The sequence below is a fragment of the Trichomonascus vanleenenianus genome (genome assembly GCF_965637985.1).
Source record: "Trichomonascus vanleenenianus strain CLIB 3782 genome assembly, contig: TRVA0_003S, whole genome shotgun sequence".
NCBI classification, from domain to species: domain Eukaryota; kingdom Fungi; phylum Ascomycota; class Dipodascomycetes; order Dipodascales; family Trichomonascaceae; genus Blastobotrys; species Blastobotrys vanleenenianus.
The window spans coordinates 358,598-372,998 of NW_027481884.1; the positions used below are offsets into that span (position 1 = coordinate 358,598).

General features: G+C 48.5%; 5 protein-coding genes and 1 pseudogene across 6 annotated transcripts; 2 read left to right on the forward strand and 4 right to left on the reverse strand.

Annotated features, from left to right (window-relative positions):
• Window positions 1-183: 183 nt before the first annotated feature.
• On the forward strand, window positions 184-2,325 carry RIM20 (Rim20p; the record flags this gene model as incomplete). Its single annotated transcript, XM_076682541.1, has 1 exon — window positions 184-2,325. The coding sequence occupies one exon, from the start codon at window positions 184-186 to the stop codon at window positions 2,323-2,325; it is 2,142 nt and encodes a 713-aa protein (XP_076543324.1).
• An 85-nt stretch (window positions 2,326-2,410) lies between these two features.
• MOD5 (tRNA dimethylallyltransferase) lies at window positions 2,411-3,763 on the reverse strand (the record flags this gene model as incomplete). Its single annotated transcript, XM_076682542.1, has 1 exon — window positions 2,411-3,763. The coding sequence occupies one exon, from the start codon at window positions 3,761-3,763 to the stop codon at window positions 2,411-2,413; it is 1,353 nt and encodes a 450-aa protein (XP_076543325.1).
• Window positions 3,764-4,083: 320 nt separating this feature from the next.
• On the reverse strand, window positions 4,084-5,568 carry DML1 (Dml1p; the record flags this gene model as incomplete). Its single annotated transcript, XM_076682543.1, has 1 exon — window positions 4,084-5,568. One exon carries the CDS (start codon window positions 5,566-5,568, stop codon window positions 4,084-4,086), a length of 1,485 nt encoding a protein of 494 aa, XP_076543326.1.
• An 878-nt stretch (window positions 5,569-6,446) lies between these two features.
• Window positions 6,447-7,615, forward strand: SCJ1 (Scj1p; the record flags this gene model as incomplete). Its single annotated transcript, XM_076682544.1, has 2 exons — window positions 6,447-6,530; window positions 6,578-7,615. 2 exons carry the CDS (start codon window positions 6,447-6,449, stop codon window positions 7,613-7,615), a joined length of 1,122 nt encoding a protein of 373 aa, XP_076543327.1.
• Window positions 7,616-8,007: 392 nt separating this feature from the next.
• Window positions 8,008-10,762, reverse strand: TRVA0_003S03664 (annotated as a pseudogene). The gene is given in 4 exon segments: window positions 8,008-9,066; window positions 9,066-9,875; window positions 9,877-10,533; window positions 10,535-10,762. Coding segments are annotated over 4 exon segments (2,754 nt in total).
• Window positions 10,763-12,033: 1,271 nt separating this feature from the next.
• TRVA0_003S03686 (uncharacterized protein) lies at window positions 12,034-13,653 on the reverse strand (the record flags this gene model as incomplete). Its single annotated transcript, XM_076682545.1, has 1 exon — window positions 12,034-13,653. One exon carries the CDS (start codon window positions 13,651-13,653, stop codon window positions 12,034-12,036), a length of 1,620 nt encoding a protein of 539 aa, XP_076543328.1.
• Between the last annotated feature and the right edge of the window lie 748 nt (window positions 13,654-14,401).

A 14,401-nucleotide genomic window follows, 5' to 3' on the forward strand; every position in this document is an offset into this window, starting at 1 on the left:
CCAACTACCGAACATTAGGCGTATCCAGCGCGTTAGGCGATGAGGGAAAATCTGCTTTATGTGCCGCTAAGAAGGACCAACCCGGTGTCCATCGCTTCTGGGCTAAGGAATTGCATCGAAAATGACTACCACCAGGCGTCCCAGAGGTTTGCCAAAGATCTCGAGGCAGTAGACCAGCTTCGGATGTCCATTGTTGATCTGCCTACAATCGCTGCGTCGCTGGACAAGCTGCTAAAGTACTACGCACAGTTACTTGTCCTGAGCATAAAGTTCCCGTCCGATATAGGGATCGATCTCACGTGGTATAATACCCTGGGGTACTCCAACTCGGCTGCCTCTACTTACTCTACGGTAGAGTTTGAACAGATCAATGTACTCTACAACATTGCCGCGTTGTATTCGTCTTTGGCGTTCAATCAGCCGGAAGACCCTGATTCTATTAAGCTCTCCTACAACTACTTCCAGCTGTCGGCGGGCGTGTTCAGGTACTTGCTGGAAATAGCTGTACCAATGTCACAGAACCCCCTGCCGTTTGGACTGGACATTGACACGCTGGAGACACTCAAGCAATTTATGCTGGCTCAGGGTCACGAATGTTTCTGGCAGAGAGCCGTGGCTGGGGGGATGAAGAATTCAATTGTTGCTAAGCTGGCTTACCAAGTTTCCCAGCTATACATGAGTGCGTTGATCCACGCTAACCGAAGCAGTACAATCCGGTCAGAATGGGTTCAATTTATGATATGTAAACGGTATCACTTCGAGGCAGCGGCGCATTATAGAGCATCGGTCAATGCGCTGGAGAAGGCTAAGTACGGTGACGAGGTTGCTCATCTGACTGCCAGTGTTGCTGCGTGTAACAAAGGTCTTAAGGAGAGTAAATACGTCAGTGCCAGTGTGCTCGACGACCTCAGGGGACTACTAGCGAAAGCCAAGTCCGATCTGGTGCGGGCTGAGAAGGACAACGACTTGATCTACTTGCACATAGTGCCCAGTGCAGCTGAGCTGGCTCCCTTATCCAAGACGACCGATGTTATGACCAAACCAATTCTGCCACCACAACTAGAGGCCGGAGCAGCCAGCGTGGATAAGCCACTATTTGTGGACCTCCTGCCATATGCAGTATACCAGGCGTCCAAGGTCTATGCAGAGCAACTGGACACGTTCCTCTACCGGAATGTTGTCAGTGAAATCTCATCGCTCCAGACAAAACTCCATGAAGAGCTGGGGAAATTGAACCTCCCAGGCTCATTAGACGCAGTGGAAAAGCCTCTGGGAATCCCTCAACAGCTCCTAGATCATTCCGAGCACATTAAGGCAAACGGCGGCGTCGCAGGACTGCGAGAGAGCATAAACGAGCTCTACCAGCTGTCGGAAGAAAAACGCAAAATGCTCAACGACGGCAAGGAATGTCTAGATATCGAGGAGAGAGAGGACAATATGATGCGAGAGAAGGAGGGCACGCAGCGATGGGTGAGAGTACCGTCTAGGGAAGCGGCCCGGGATCTCTGGAAGCGTTACGAAACTATCAGGCACTACCTTGACACCGCGGCTCAAAGTGATGAATCCGTTCGAAGCAAGTTTGCATCTGTCGAGCATTTGCTTCAAGTGCTCGAAGTTGGTCGGCCGGCTCTTCAAGAATACATTCCTGACACTAGCGTGCAACAGCTCGACCGCAACGTTCAGAAGATTATAAGCGAACTGCGCGAGGAACTGTCGAATACTAAAACCCTAGAATTGTACTGGCAGAAGCACATTAACCATCTTCGAACGCAGGTGTCCAATGTTGACTTGTTTCCAGAGATGGAGAAGTACTATCGGCAATTGCGACAGGAGGACGCTTATCGCAAGATCGATGCTTCTGTCTTCGAGCCCGTGTTCAAGAAGTATGTGACGCGGTTCGATGGCGACATCCGCTGGGTTGAACTTCAGAAACGCGATCTTGAATCGGCCCTTGAGGCTGTGAGAGTGAAGAATCGCGCGTTTGCCAATCTTGGCAATTTAGGCGAGGGGAGCTTCCAGCGGCAGCAGCAGATCCAGTCATTGGAATTAGCCTTCTCACGCTTTGTCGAAATGCAGAGCAATCAGGTTGAGGGGGTTAAGTTCTATAATAGCATAGCCGATCAGATGAAGCAGTTCGTAGATAACTGTGACGAGTTCATCTTTAGCCGGCGAATGCAGGGACGAGAGCTGGAAACGTCCATTCGCCAGCAGTCTGGACTTTTGCCTGATCAGAGCCAAACGCCCAGCACGCCGTCGCTTCTGTCGCCGACTCCATCCCGTCCCTCGCACGAATGGGACTACACAACAGGGTCGCGATTCAACTAATTCTACGCGTTAATTACATTATTTATATACATATATATATACAGTTAGATCAATTAGGCTATTTCTAATCAACAGTCACCTCCATTCAATTAGAACTAGAACTGTTTGCTGCCATGTCCTTTTCGGCTGTAGGTATCGCTTCTCCATTTTCAACTTTTTGCCGCTTCCATCGTTCAAACTCCTCTTTCTTCTTCTGCCGGCGCACTACACTCTTGTGTTTCCTGCCCTCGATATGCTGCTTCCATGCACTTTCACCAACGAATACCTGTGGCTTCATGTCTGACCCCATACAGGCAGAGCACTCAAAGTGCTTCCATTTATCCTGGCCAAACGCTTCATCGGAGCTACGTGTATCCAACATGCTCTCCAGGCCAGCCGGAGCCAATGAGTGCCCCGGCTTTTCATTTATAAAATCCTCTGCAATGTTCAGTCCTCTCTTGAATACGTTGTCCTTCCATATGGACAAATCAGTTGCATCCAAAAGCCCTACCCTGCCCATATCTGGTTCCCGGGACCCGACTTCCTTCATCATAAGCAGCAATTTCTTCTTAATCCACTTAGTTTGCCGCTTGGCATACTGCCTGGTTGCAAGCTTCATCTGGTCAATGCCCGAATCAGGACTGTCTGTCTCTCCTTTAAGCCACGGCAAAAACTGCCGAAACCCAATTACCTGCCATACGCCTCTTTCCAGGTCCACTGGCGACTCTGATTTCTTGTATATGTCGTACATTTCATTCAATTCTTCATAAAGCCCGTTGTCAATCATTTGGACTACTCGAGCGTCCAATCTGGGATCAAGCACACCCTGGTCGCTCCACACCCATAACACTAGCGAACGGTACCTCAGCGACAATCCGTCACTTGTCCCAGTCTTGTTTTGCTGATCAGAATAAATATCAGAGGCTCTCTTATTGGTCGTAAAGTAGATCTCCAGCGCTCGCCGCAGCCTTCGAGTGTCGTTAGGATGGAACTTTTGTGCAACGACGGGATCTACTTTCTTAAGATAGTCCATTACCTGATCCGGAGAATCAAGAATAGCAAGCTGCTCGGGGGACAGCTGTCGTTTCTCGATCGTCTCGGAGGAAGCAACAGTGCTGTTCTTGAACAGGATACTCTGGTTGTAATAGTGGGTTCCTCCAACCAGAATGGGCAGCTTTCCCCGGGCATGGATATCGTCTATCAGCCTGATGGCCTCTTCTTCAAATTGCTTCACGGAATATTCATGATTCCAGCTGATATGGCCCAGCAAGTGGTGCGGAATACCCTCCCTCTCCGGGATCGGGTGTTTGTTCGTCATGTTATCTAGACCGGCATACATCTGCATCGAGTCACCGTTGATGATCTCACCGTTGAGAGCCTTAGCGAGCTCGACTCCGAGCTGGCTCTTGCCAACCCCTGTGGTCCCGATAATCGAGATGAGATTTTTCACCATCTTCATGCCGATAAGTGGTGAGATCAAGTTGGGCGCGGTCAGTATCGCCGATGTCTCTTTGCACCCTCCACGTCCATCGATAAGCGAAAATATTTCCAGGACGGCGTATCGTCATTTAGGTAGTTTTTTCGTAGATATACAGCTATATAATTAGCTACTATTCTTCCGACACGGTATTAGTGTGGTAATGGTGTTACCGGCATTAGGATAGCTATGATAATTACCCTTTTGGCAGCTGCGTAATTGAACCAGCTAAGCTTCATTGCTGACAACGTCGAGCTACAATTAATATGGGGTCAATCAATGTCACGCGTATAGTAGTATTATTAAATATCAAACTCTTCGTCATCGCTCCATGCATAGTCGTATTCTTCAGCGAGGTTATTCAACTCTTGCTTGGTTTCCTCTCTATCGTCAACCGGGAGAGGAGTGGACGCAATGATGGAGGCCATCTGCCTAAATGCCTTTTTTGCGCCATCAGTAACGGCAAACGACGAATAAATCTCATCGGATGAAGTAATAAAGTCTGGGTGAGAGGTCGGAAGTGCATACGGCTCCTCGCATATGAATTTAGTGAGCGCCGACTCGGGGGTCCCCTGGTCTAGTAGTTCCTTCTCTTTGAAGTAATCAGTCCACGGGTCAGCAACGACATTGGTGCTATGGAGGAAGTCCTGCAATGAAATGGACTCTTCAACAACCCCCGCCGAAGGTTTGGCAGCTGGTCGCAGGATGCCCGCTTTGGCAAACGTATATCGGGAGTCGCCGAACTCATTGACGCTGTAGTCAATCAAGCCCGTAGTAGAAATAGCACCGTTTATGGCCGAGACAACTGTTCGGTTAGTTCCTGCTTGCAAGGAGTCGGCGATGGTCTGCATGGACACTCGTTTCTGGCCCCTCAGGCTCGATAAAAGGGCGAGCGACTCAAATGGAATGTTGTACAGCGCAGATAAATGCCAGGGACTGTTCAAGTCGACAGTCCTATCAAATTTTTCCGGTAGCTTAGGAACAGAGCTCAGCGGAAAGTAGAGGGAAGCAGTCTTCACGAGAGACAGAGTCGTAGCTATTCTCGACAATTGCTGGGCGCGGGATATTTTGCCGTTCTTATACACTGCCCAAGTGAATATAGGGGCTTTTGGAATATAATCGTCTCTCAATTCCTCGAGCAGCTTCGCAGTCAGGCCGCCCCACCCTGAATCAACATCTGTAACCACGTTTATGCCATTCAGGCTGTCTGCGCTCTCAAGAATACCCCTAAAGGTGTTTTCGAGGTATTCCTTGTCGTTATTGAGCTCCTCCCACTGGGTAACGCCAGACTTGAAGTCGTGAAACGGATTGGCGTCGGAACCTGGTGCGCCGTATGTCGAATTGGAGAGCCACAACAAAGAGCTAGGATGGTAGTAGAAATGTAGATAGTCGGCCCAGTTTGTAGTATTGGCCGTAGTTAATTTAGGCAAGGTAGATCCTGTGTCTAGTGCCTGCTGGTACTCGCTCTTGGGTACTCTTGGAGTATCAATGGTGGTAACTGGGCCACCCCACATGCTCTCGACCGGCACAGGATTCCCTTCGGCGTCATTATCGTAATTGAAGAGCGGGTTATACCTCTTCATGGCACCGTACCCATGGCGGGTATCCCAGATCAGAGCTCTTGGCGAGACAGCCTTGGTTCCTTGGTGGAAGGCGACGCTGGGATCAACGTTGGAGCTTTTTGCCTCGTCTTCGTCGAACACGAAGTAAGTTTCCTGGGCATTATAGTAATGTGAATGTAGGTGGTTGCCAATTGGCGAAAACGACAAGTGGATGACCTCGTGCATTGTTATCCAAGTAATCACGCAATTGATCGATATATTCGGGGCTACAAAGGGAGGATAGACCATACATATCAATGGAAAACGGGGTTTTTTGGTGTGCGGCTGAACATACGGCTGTGCTTTCCACCATTCAAGCCGCTCAGCTCAAATTGTGCCTGATATTATCCCTATGGATTGCATATTGCCCATGCCAATTACTTTGAAGCTCATCAATTCACATATTTTAATTTTGTGTTACTATAATATTGACGCCGTTAGCTATGATCATGGGCGATGCTGGTAATGTCGATACTCATAACGCTCTCTACCCACTACTGGTACTACCACTTGTTAACTACGTACAGTGTATTTCAAACACCCATCAAACAGGGCTGAAGTCCACCAATTACTCCTGCGTGAACTCTGCTAATAAGCGTTAATACACCTGGACTATATAACTAGTTGCAGTTACCGACGCTTGATAACTTCACTCGTTGTCCACTTTCAGTTACAGCCGCGCGCGGCTGTAGCGAAGGCCTTGTCCGCCCGTTATTCAATAAGGACGAATATTAAATTAAGCAAACCCAGGGAAATTCAACTAAACATATTGCAGATCTCATGTAACCGAGAAAACGATGGAATACTTAGCAACTATTCAATGGCAATGAAATGTCGATAACTAGTTAGAAGAAGCCCAATTAGGTCGGATTTCCGTGACGGAAACCGCCCCCATCGAGGCACAACTGGCCCAGATTGGGACGGTTGCCAGAGCGATGCGCCGAAAAGGGCAGTATTAAATCGTGACGTAGCGATATCCATCTCACCGTCATCAACTTTCCATCCTCGAATCTCGCCAATTCTCACACATCGTCACCACTAAAACATAAAATCGATAGGTCCTGATGCTGAGGCTCCACGTAATTGGATGGCTGCTCGCTCTGAGCGCACTGATCTCGTGTGTTCTCGCTGGAGAGGACTACTATAAGGTATGTCTTAACTTGGAAGGTGAAAAAGAGTATCGCTAACCAGATAGATCCTCGGGATACCACGTACTGCGACAGAAAAAGAGATCAAAAAGGCATACAGGAAATTGAGTAGAGAATATCACCCGGATAAGAACCCTGGGAATGAGGAGGCATCCCAGAAGTTTGTGGAGATCGCCGGGGCTTACGAAGTGCTGAGTGATAAGGAGCAACGGGCCACGTATGATCGGTATGGCGAGGAGGGCCTCAAGCATGGTGCCGGCGGTCGACAGGGCCCGGACCCTATGAAGAACGCATTCAACATGTTTTCCAACTTCTTTGGCGGCCAGGGTGGTCAGTTCCACCACAGATCTGGCGGCATTCGGCAGGGCCCCAACGCCGAGACCTTCCTTGAGTGCTCGCTGTACGATGCATACAATGGAGGCACCATAGACATCTCTATTAACCTCCAGGGCATTTGCGACGAGTGCGAGGGAACGGGATCATCTGATGGCAAGCGACATGTGTGTGACGAGTGCCACGGCGCCGGGATCAAGATCATTCGGCGCCAACTTACGCCTGGCATGTACCAGGAGATGCAGATGCCTTGTGACAAGTGCCATGGTCAGGGTCAAATTATCACACACCCATGTCCAGTGTGCCATGGTCAGAAGGTTGTCCGTGAAGACAGAAAGTACCATGTTCATATTGAGCCTGGGTGCGATCGTAAATTTGACTACCGGCTCGAGGGCGAGGCCGACCAGAGCCCTGATTGGGTTGCAGGAGACCTTATCATCCATGTTTCTGAGTCGCGAGATGGCAGCAATATGGGCTACCGACGGCGGGGTGCGAACCTGTTTAGAAACGAGGTGCTCAGTGCGAAGGAGGCTCTGCGAGGCGGCTGGGAGCGTAAGATTCCATTCCTCGGGGCTAGTAAAGGGGCGGTTACTCTTAAGCGTGACAAAAACAAGCAGGTGGCCAATGGCGAAGTGGAAATTGTCAAGGGACGTGGTATGCCCATTCCTGGCCGAGACAACGCCTTCGGCGACCTGTATATTACGTACGTGGTTATTCTTCCAGGTGGGAAGCGTATTGACCATGATCTTTAATGCCTTTTCCTTATGACTGGTTTTTTTTTTCTTTTACTCACATATCTGTTTACTCTACGTAATAACGCGCAGATGTGCGATACTGACATGATCCAAAATGACAGCAGAATTTCTACGTACAGTACTGCAAAGTAGCCGCAAGGGGATTATCTAATGGCCCATAGGGTGCTGGTGCGTTCAATCACGCTGCTTATTCGATTATGTTAAGACAGTTATTCACAATAAACCAATGAACGGTACCTGAAGTTTCTAATAAAGTACATACCCCGAGCAAAAGGAACTACCATTTGGTAGTACCTAATTATGGTGCTTTTTTTTGGTGTCTACATAGATGGCTGCTTGATCAGCTAATTCATCCATCAGTATACAGCAGCTTAACTCATTAGTCTGTTCTAGTAATTAATAACATCCATGTATCCGTCTAATAAGAGCTCAAGCGTTTCTATGGACGTGGTATTCTCCCTGTGCGCCTTTATAATAAACTCAAAAAAATGCCCTCCATTCGTACGCTTTTTATAATCTAGTATCGCGCCTGCTAGTTTGTTTATTCCAGATCTCTTCACAAACCGCTGGATTATTCTCTGAGCAGACTTCAGAACAAATTCAACATCGACATCCTCCTTCGAAACAGCCCAGTCAATGTCATTGATGACAATCCTGCGCCGATTGTACCACTTCGCTTCACGCGGTGTCTTCCGCCATGCCGATCCATACTCCGCATCCTGCTCAATGACTGATGGCTTTCCATCAATTCCATGATGCCATTCGTTGTATGCCTGGGTGACGTTGGTGTTGATTTCTCTGTCCATTTTGAATACGCATGATGGGCCATCATTCTGTTCACTCGTATTCAACCGGTTACCGGCGAGCCGGCTTGGCTGCGGTGGCAATTGTGACGATGACGATGGTGCTGATGGTGGTGCTGGTGCTGATGGTGCTGGTGCTGGTGGTGGCAGAACTGGTTCCGGCTGTAGCTGGTTGACACTCAGCTGTTGGAAAATCTGCTGCTTCATCTGCTCCATTTGTTGACACGCATTCGATATAAACTGGCCAATCTGCATTGTCTGTTGTTGCCCTTGCTGCTGGGGCTGATATCCCTGCAGTGATCTTTCATTAAGCGATACCTTTAGTGTGTCAAGCAGTTCATTCACCCGACGAATTTCTTGCTTAAGCTCATTGTGCCTTGCTGTTGCTGCGCGACGTTGTGCAGCCAGTTTCGCTGAGAGGGTATTGATTACAACAGCGATCCTATCAAACGAGTCGTAAACATCAGGGAGTGCTACCTGTAATCTTTTGCTCAGATCCAATTTGACTAGCTGGTCGTTCTCGTGAGCAGTGCGAACCTGTTCAGCAAACCGCTGGTACGATTCCCTTGCGAAAATATCCTTAAAGACTGGATCATTCCATAAACCGAGATTAGGGTACTTTTGCACCAATATGACACTTGTAGAATGATAGTCCGCAGCCGGATTAGCAAGTTCAAGAACCTGATTCCTGAACGATCATTGTTATCCGTAGGTTCCAGGTCATCTGGCGACAGAAAGTCGCGGTCCAAATAATCTTCAGGATACTCGTCATTTTCGTTGCGGAATCGAAGTGCTAACGATTCACGCCAACGGTCCGCATGCGGGAAGATCATTTTCTTTAGCTCCTCTGGCGGCTCAATAGACCCTCTTGGTACATACGCACGGCCCATTGAGGGATGAAAACCAACAAATGCACCAGTAGATGAGCGCTCTCGCCAATGTCCCTGAGCCGTCATATTATGTTCCTCCACAGCCGAATTCTGGAAAGGCTGAGCCCCTGGTACACAGTTTGGCGTCGCCCTCTTCCCTGCAAAGCCTGCCTCAAACTGCTCTCCAGACGTGTGGAACCGCCAGAAGAAGTAGAATCCCAGAGCCGATATTGGACATATCTCAAGCTGAACACAACGGGCAGCACACATCACTTCCTTGTATAGACGCTTGTTCTTTTTTTTAGTGAACACAATAGTCATAACACCACAATCCCCGTTATTGCGATAGGCTCTTCTTGGTATTTCGGCGTATCCAATCTCCGAAAAGGCAACATTTCGCGTTTCGCCAAAACGGAATGGATAGAAGTGGTTGAATAGAAGTATGGTCCAAGCGCGCAGCCTGATTCCGTCATTGATATAACTCGTCGACTCCCAGGTAGCTTTTGATATAACATCAGCCAATTGCTGTTGTGTATGACCGTCGAGTTGAACGCTTGTTTGGAGGTCCAAATCTTCTTGCTCGGTTTAACTCTGCCTTCCTTTCTTTCAGTAATTTGGCCACAGTACCATCGGGGCAACAGGGATCGTTATGGGGATTTATCTTAAGGTTCATCTGGAGCTTCCATAAATCCTTAATTGTGTCTCGGTACATATACAACGACTGAATTTCTAGCCCCTCGGAAGGATTACGCGCATTTTTCAGCTCCAGCACCCTATCTCGGAAGTATGAGACTACTAAATCCTCAGTTACCATTACTGGGGGACGAAGGCGATGCTTTTCTTTGAGGAATACCATAAAGTCTTTGACGTGCCAGTAGTATTGCGTGTCGGTATACGTATTCCGCTCTTCTCGTCCTTGAGTAACAAATTCTCTTCGCCACAGGGGGTACTCATTAGTTGCATCGCTGTTGCAAAATGATTCCTCGACAATATCGAGGTATTTCTCGACGGTTTCTCTGTCGACGTTGTTGATGTTGAATTCATCTACAACATCATCCTCAGTATAATTTTCGGCATGGTTGAATTCCTCCTGTGTGGTTTCCATTTCTTGTTGTTCTTCATCTGTAGATTGAACTGCCTGTTGTTCTTCTCCATCTGCCAATTGTATCGCCCGTTGTTCTTCTCCGTCCGCAATTTGGGCCGCCTGTGTTCGTCGTCTGCAAAGTGAGCTACCATTGTAGGCTCAGCAATTTCGCGCCGTTTGTGCTGCCCCTGTAAATTCTCAGCCGGCTTTTTTGACGGACTCGCTTCCGGTCATTGCCATTAGTACTATCAGAAGTGGATCCAGTTCTGGTATCACTGGTATTAGTACCGGTAAAGGCAGTAGCCGATTTTCGTGGCCTTCCTGGACCTCTTTTGACAGCTGACTGCTTCGTATGCTCCGGGGACCGCCTCCGGAGTCTCTCTGGCATCCTTTTTACCACCGACTGTACTCGGGAATATTATTCTGATGACCCTGCTAGCAGGGGCAAATCAGCATGCAGGAGGGGGGGAGGGTATTGTATAATAGGCTCCAGTGCGTTTCATCGGTCAGCCATTCTTACGCGACTTTCGCGTTAATTTTTTCAGCCGCGCCCTTATATTAGCGAACACACGCGTTTTTCATTGCGCTGGGTGCTGATAAATACTCTACTTAAATAACTTAAAGTGCTCCCAGACTGAATCCTACTGCGATAAAAAATTGTGTGCCCGTAATTGAAACAAATGGGACTTTCTCTGTCCCAGATCGCCATTACCCCCTGAGTACCGGGGTACTGTAGATAAGGATCGTTCACAATATTGGTTACCTTTGGTGTAGGCTCTCATCACGGCCAAAATAAGAGCCTTTCTGCAACATACATTAGAGTGATTTCAAAACAAGTACACACCTTAGCATACTTGCATACATATCAACAGCTTCGCAGCAGCGTAATACTCATTATCTGTGTCCTGTCGCTCTCAAACGCAATGCTATCGGCAATTAATTACAATAGCACCAGTACTACACTGTACTACCCTGCCCATTGTGTGATTGAAGTTTAGAACTGCTAGGAGCTTACTCCGCCAGCGAGGAACTTGAATTTTTATTTTGTTTTAAAAAGCCGCCATCAATCATTAACAACGAATTGAATTTCCTACTTTTCAATTGTATGGATAACTCCTGACATGGTACGAAGTACAATCTTCCTGCCTCTCCGAGTGCCCTTTCTACGCTGCAAAAGGCCCTTCCTCTGGGAGGTAAGCGACCATTAACCAGTAGACGCTTTTTGGCACGAAAAGACGGACATATACGACCGACCCCAATTTTTCAAAGAGGGCCGTCGCTCCACGGAGCAGAGTCGCGAACATTGTCAATACCACAGTTGAAGGATGTCCCGGCTTTCAATATCTTAACACAACTGTTTCCTGGGCTCTCAGAGGGTACTCAATCTTCCAACCCCAAATGCGGGAGCCGCCTATGGGACGCAATTGATATGGGAAAGACTATGCATTTCAACGGACTTCCTCTGGCCTCGGTCTCACCAAAGACGCTATTAGATTACCTGATATTATAAACCACTACCAGGTAGATTATTTATCGTTACCGATATCGAATATCAGTACATATACAATAAGCAGATCCAAGGGCTTAATAACCTAAGGCCAACTGAGGACACCGAATTGCGTGCGTAATAATTGCGAACCATCATCAAAATCAACCGACTCACACAATGATATCCAAATCGCTGAGAATACCTTGGGACATTTCGCTGAGATAACTGAGGTTGGGCATCAACGGAAGATTGTTCTCAACTGTCGTTTCTGCCATAAACGGCCGAGAAAGGAGCAGCCACGGATCGTCCATGGAGTCATCGTCTGGAGTACCTGGGCCCCCGTTCGGCGAGCCGGGGAGAATCGAACTCACTCGCTGCAGTTTCTCGTTCAGCACACTCTTCTGTTCTTTCGCGATTGATGACTGCTGCAACAAAAAGTTGGCGACCCACATGTAGTCGTCGATGCGCTCGGCAGACTCTTTCAGCGACTTAGCCGGGATAAGAATAATAACATCGGCGATAGCAATTGCGAGCTCAAACATTTTTCTCAGAATGACCGACCCATGTACTTGGATGGACTCTTTGGAGCACTTTGAAATGAGTGATCGTAGTCTTCTAGCAATTTGAACCGGGAAGAGCAGTGACATACATCCTTCAGATATCCCCGTGGACAGCCAGTACCGCGACATGGCCATCTGCCATATGAGCATGCGCAGCCACTGCTGGGTCACTATCAGGTCTGCTTGCTGCATTTCAGACAGCGACTCGATGCCGGACTCGGTATCAGCTAGCTGGGTCTCTTTCTCCTCGAACCACTTCTCGTTGACCTCGATTTCACTATCGTTTCCCATGTACACTTCTAGGAAATTGCTGTCTACGAGGCGGAACAATTTTATGATTTGCAGAAACCCGTCCTGAATGGTACGGGATACAGAAGGATCGAACTCTGGTAACAGAGAAAGCGGCATTAACAGCACAGGGCGGTAGATATGAATTGCCATGAACCGTTCATGAACAAAAAGTAACCAGTAAAGCCTTTGGAGCTGTGCGCGCTCGGCCAGAGGCTTGGATGCGTATTTACTAACATCGTCCAGTTGGAGAACAGAGGCCATTGTCAGCGCCTCTCTAAGGTAAACCCATGCCATTTCATGATGATTAGAAGCAACTAGACAGCTCGAAATGGCCACGGCCGTCATAATTCCGCGGACATCTACTTGATAGTTTGGTCGCAGCGCTCCACGGTTCTCAAGTGACAATTCTACAAGCCGGGACACTTGGGGTGCAGCCGCCGAGCCCTTTGAGTGGCCCAACGTTACTGCCAGGAGAGCATACACGACCGCCGCGTCATGGCGATCTGAATATATGCGACTAATCATGCCCCCAAGCTCTGCAGGGGAGATGATGGGGAACACTGGGTAGATATTGCGCGCATAGTCTGCCTGTGCCTGCTGAAGGAAATGGGTGTCGTAAGGCGTGTTAGGCAGCAGTCTGTTCGACATAATTCGCGTCTCAATTGGCGATGGCGCCGCGCGTTCGTCCTTGGCTGGCTGGAGGGAGAGCTTGGGGGCGATTCTCAGTATGTTGGTCCTTTTCTGCTTATACTGGGTTATGATTTCGCCTCTCCGGGCCTTTCGCTTGGGCTTCTCGGTAAAAGGAGGGTATTCGCACGCGAGGTTGAGTCCTTCGCACTGTTGGCATCTTGGCTCTACTCCGCTGCATTTGACTTTACGCGACTTGCAAGGCACGCAGGCCCTCCGTACTCGTGAAGTAGTCGCCGTTGTCGACATCATTAATCTTGCCTCAATGGATATGGAGAAATGATTCTCTCTTCCGGTTGGTTCGTCCTTTGGTATGGGGTAAGGGGCCCCCTAATTGGCGGGGATACGGCCCGGTAGATCTCACACAAAACGGTTGCCCACCGGTAAAACCGCCGTGCATTGGTGATTTTCCGAAGGGCGAAAAGTGCGGAGAAATGAAGATTCAGGGGACATGCAGACGCAACGTTGCATTGTCATTTCTCCCTGGGGTATGCATTTATCCATTCAACCCGGCCGTATTTGAATAGGTGGGTCCTAATAATTTACGAATCATGGCGAGGAGTTACGTAGATGTAAGGTATGTCTCTAATTACCCTGTTGGTCTACACGGTATGGTATCGTATTGCCGTTGTTTACCGGCCGGGTACACTCCGGGGCAGCATTAGCACGAACCTACCAGGTACGGACTTTAATGAGGAGATGGGTACACTTGAAGTTTAGCGGACCCTCCGCGGAGCGGAGCTACGGGATTTTGGGGGTTGACCCCCAATGTGTAAAGAAGCGGAAGCTACTCACAAAAAGCTTGTTTATCATAGCATTTGTTCTACACAAGAATTCGTTGCATACTCTGCGGAAGGATTGAGATTCCAAGACCATACTATGCTAGGAATTGGTTCATCCGCGGAGCGAAGCATGGGGGGCTGTCCCTAAGGCGTAATAGGTGGATGCATTGTCGCTGCTTATCTTATTCACCGTTAGGAATGCTAAGTAAGTTCGTTAG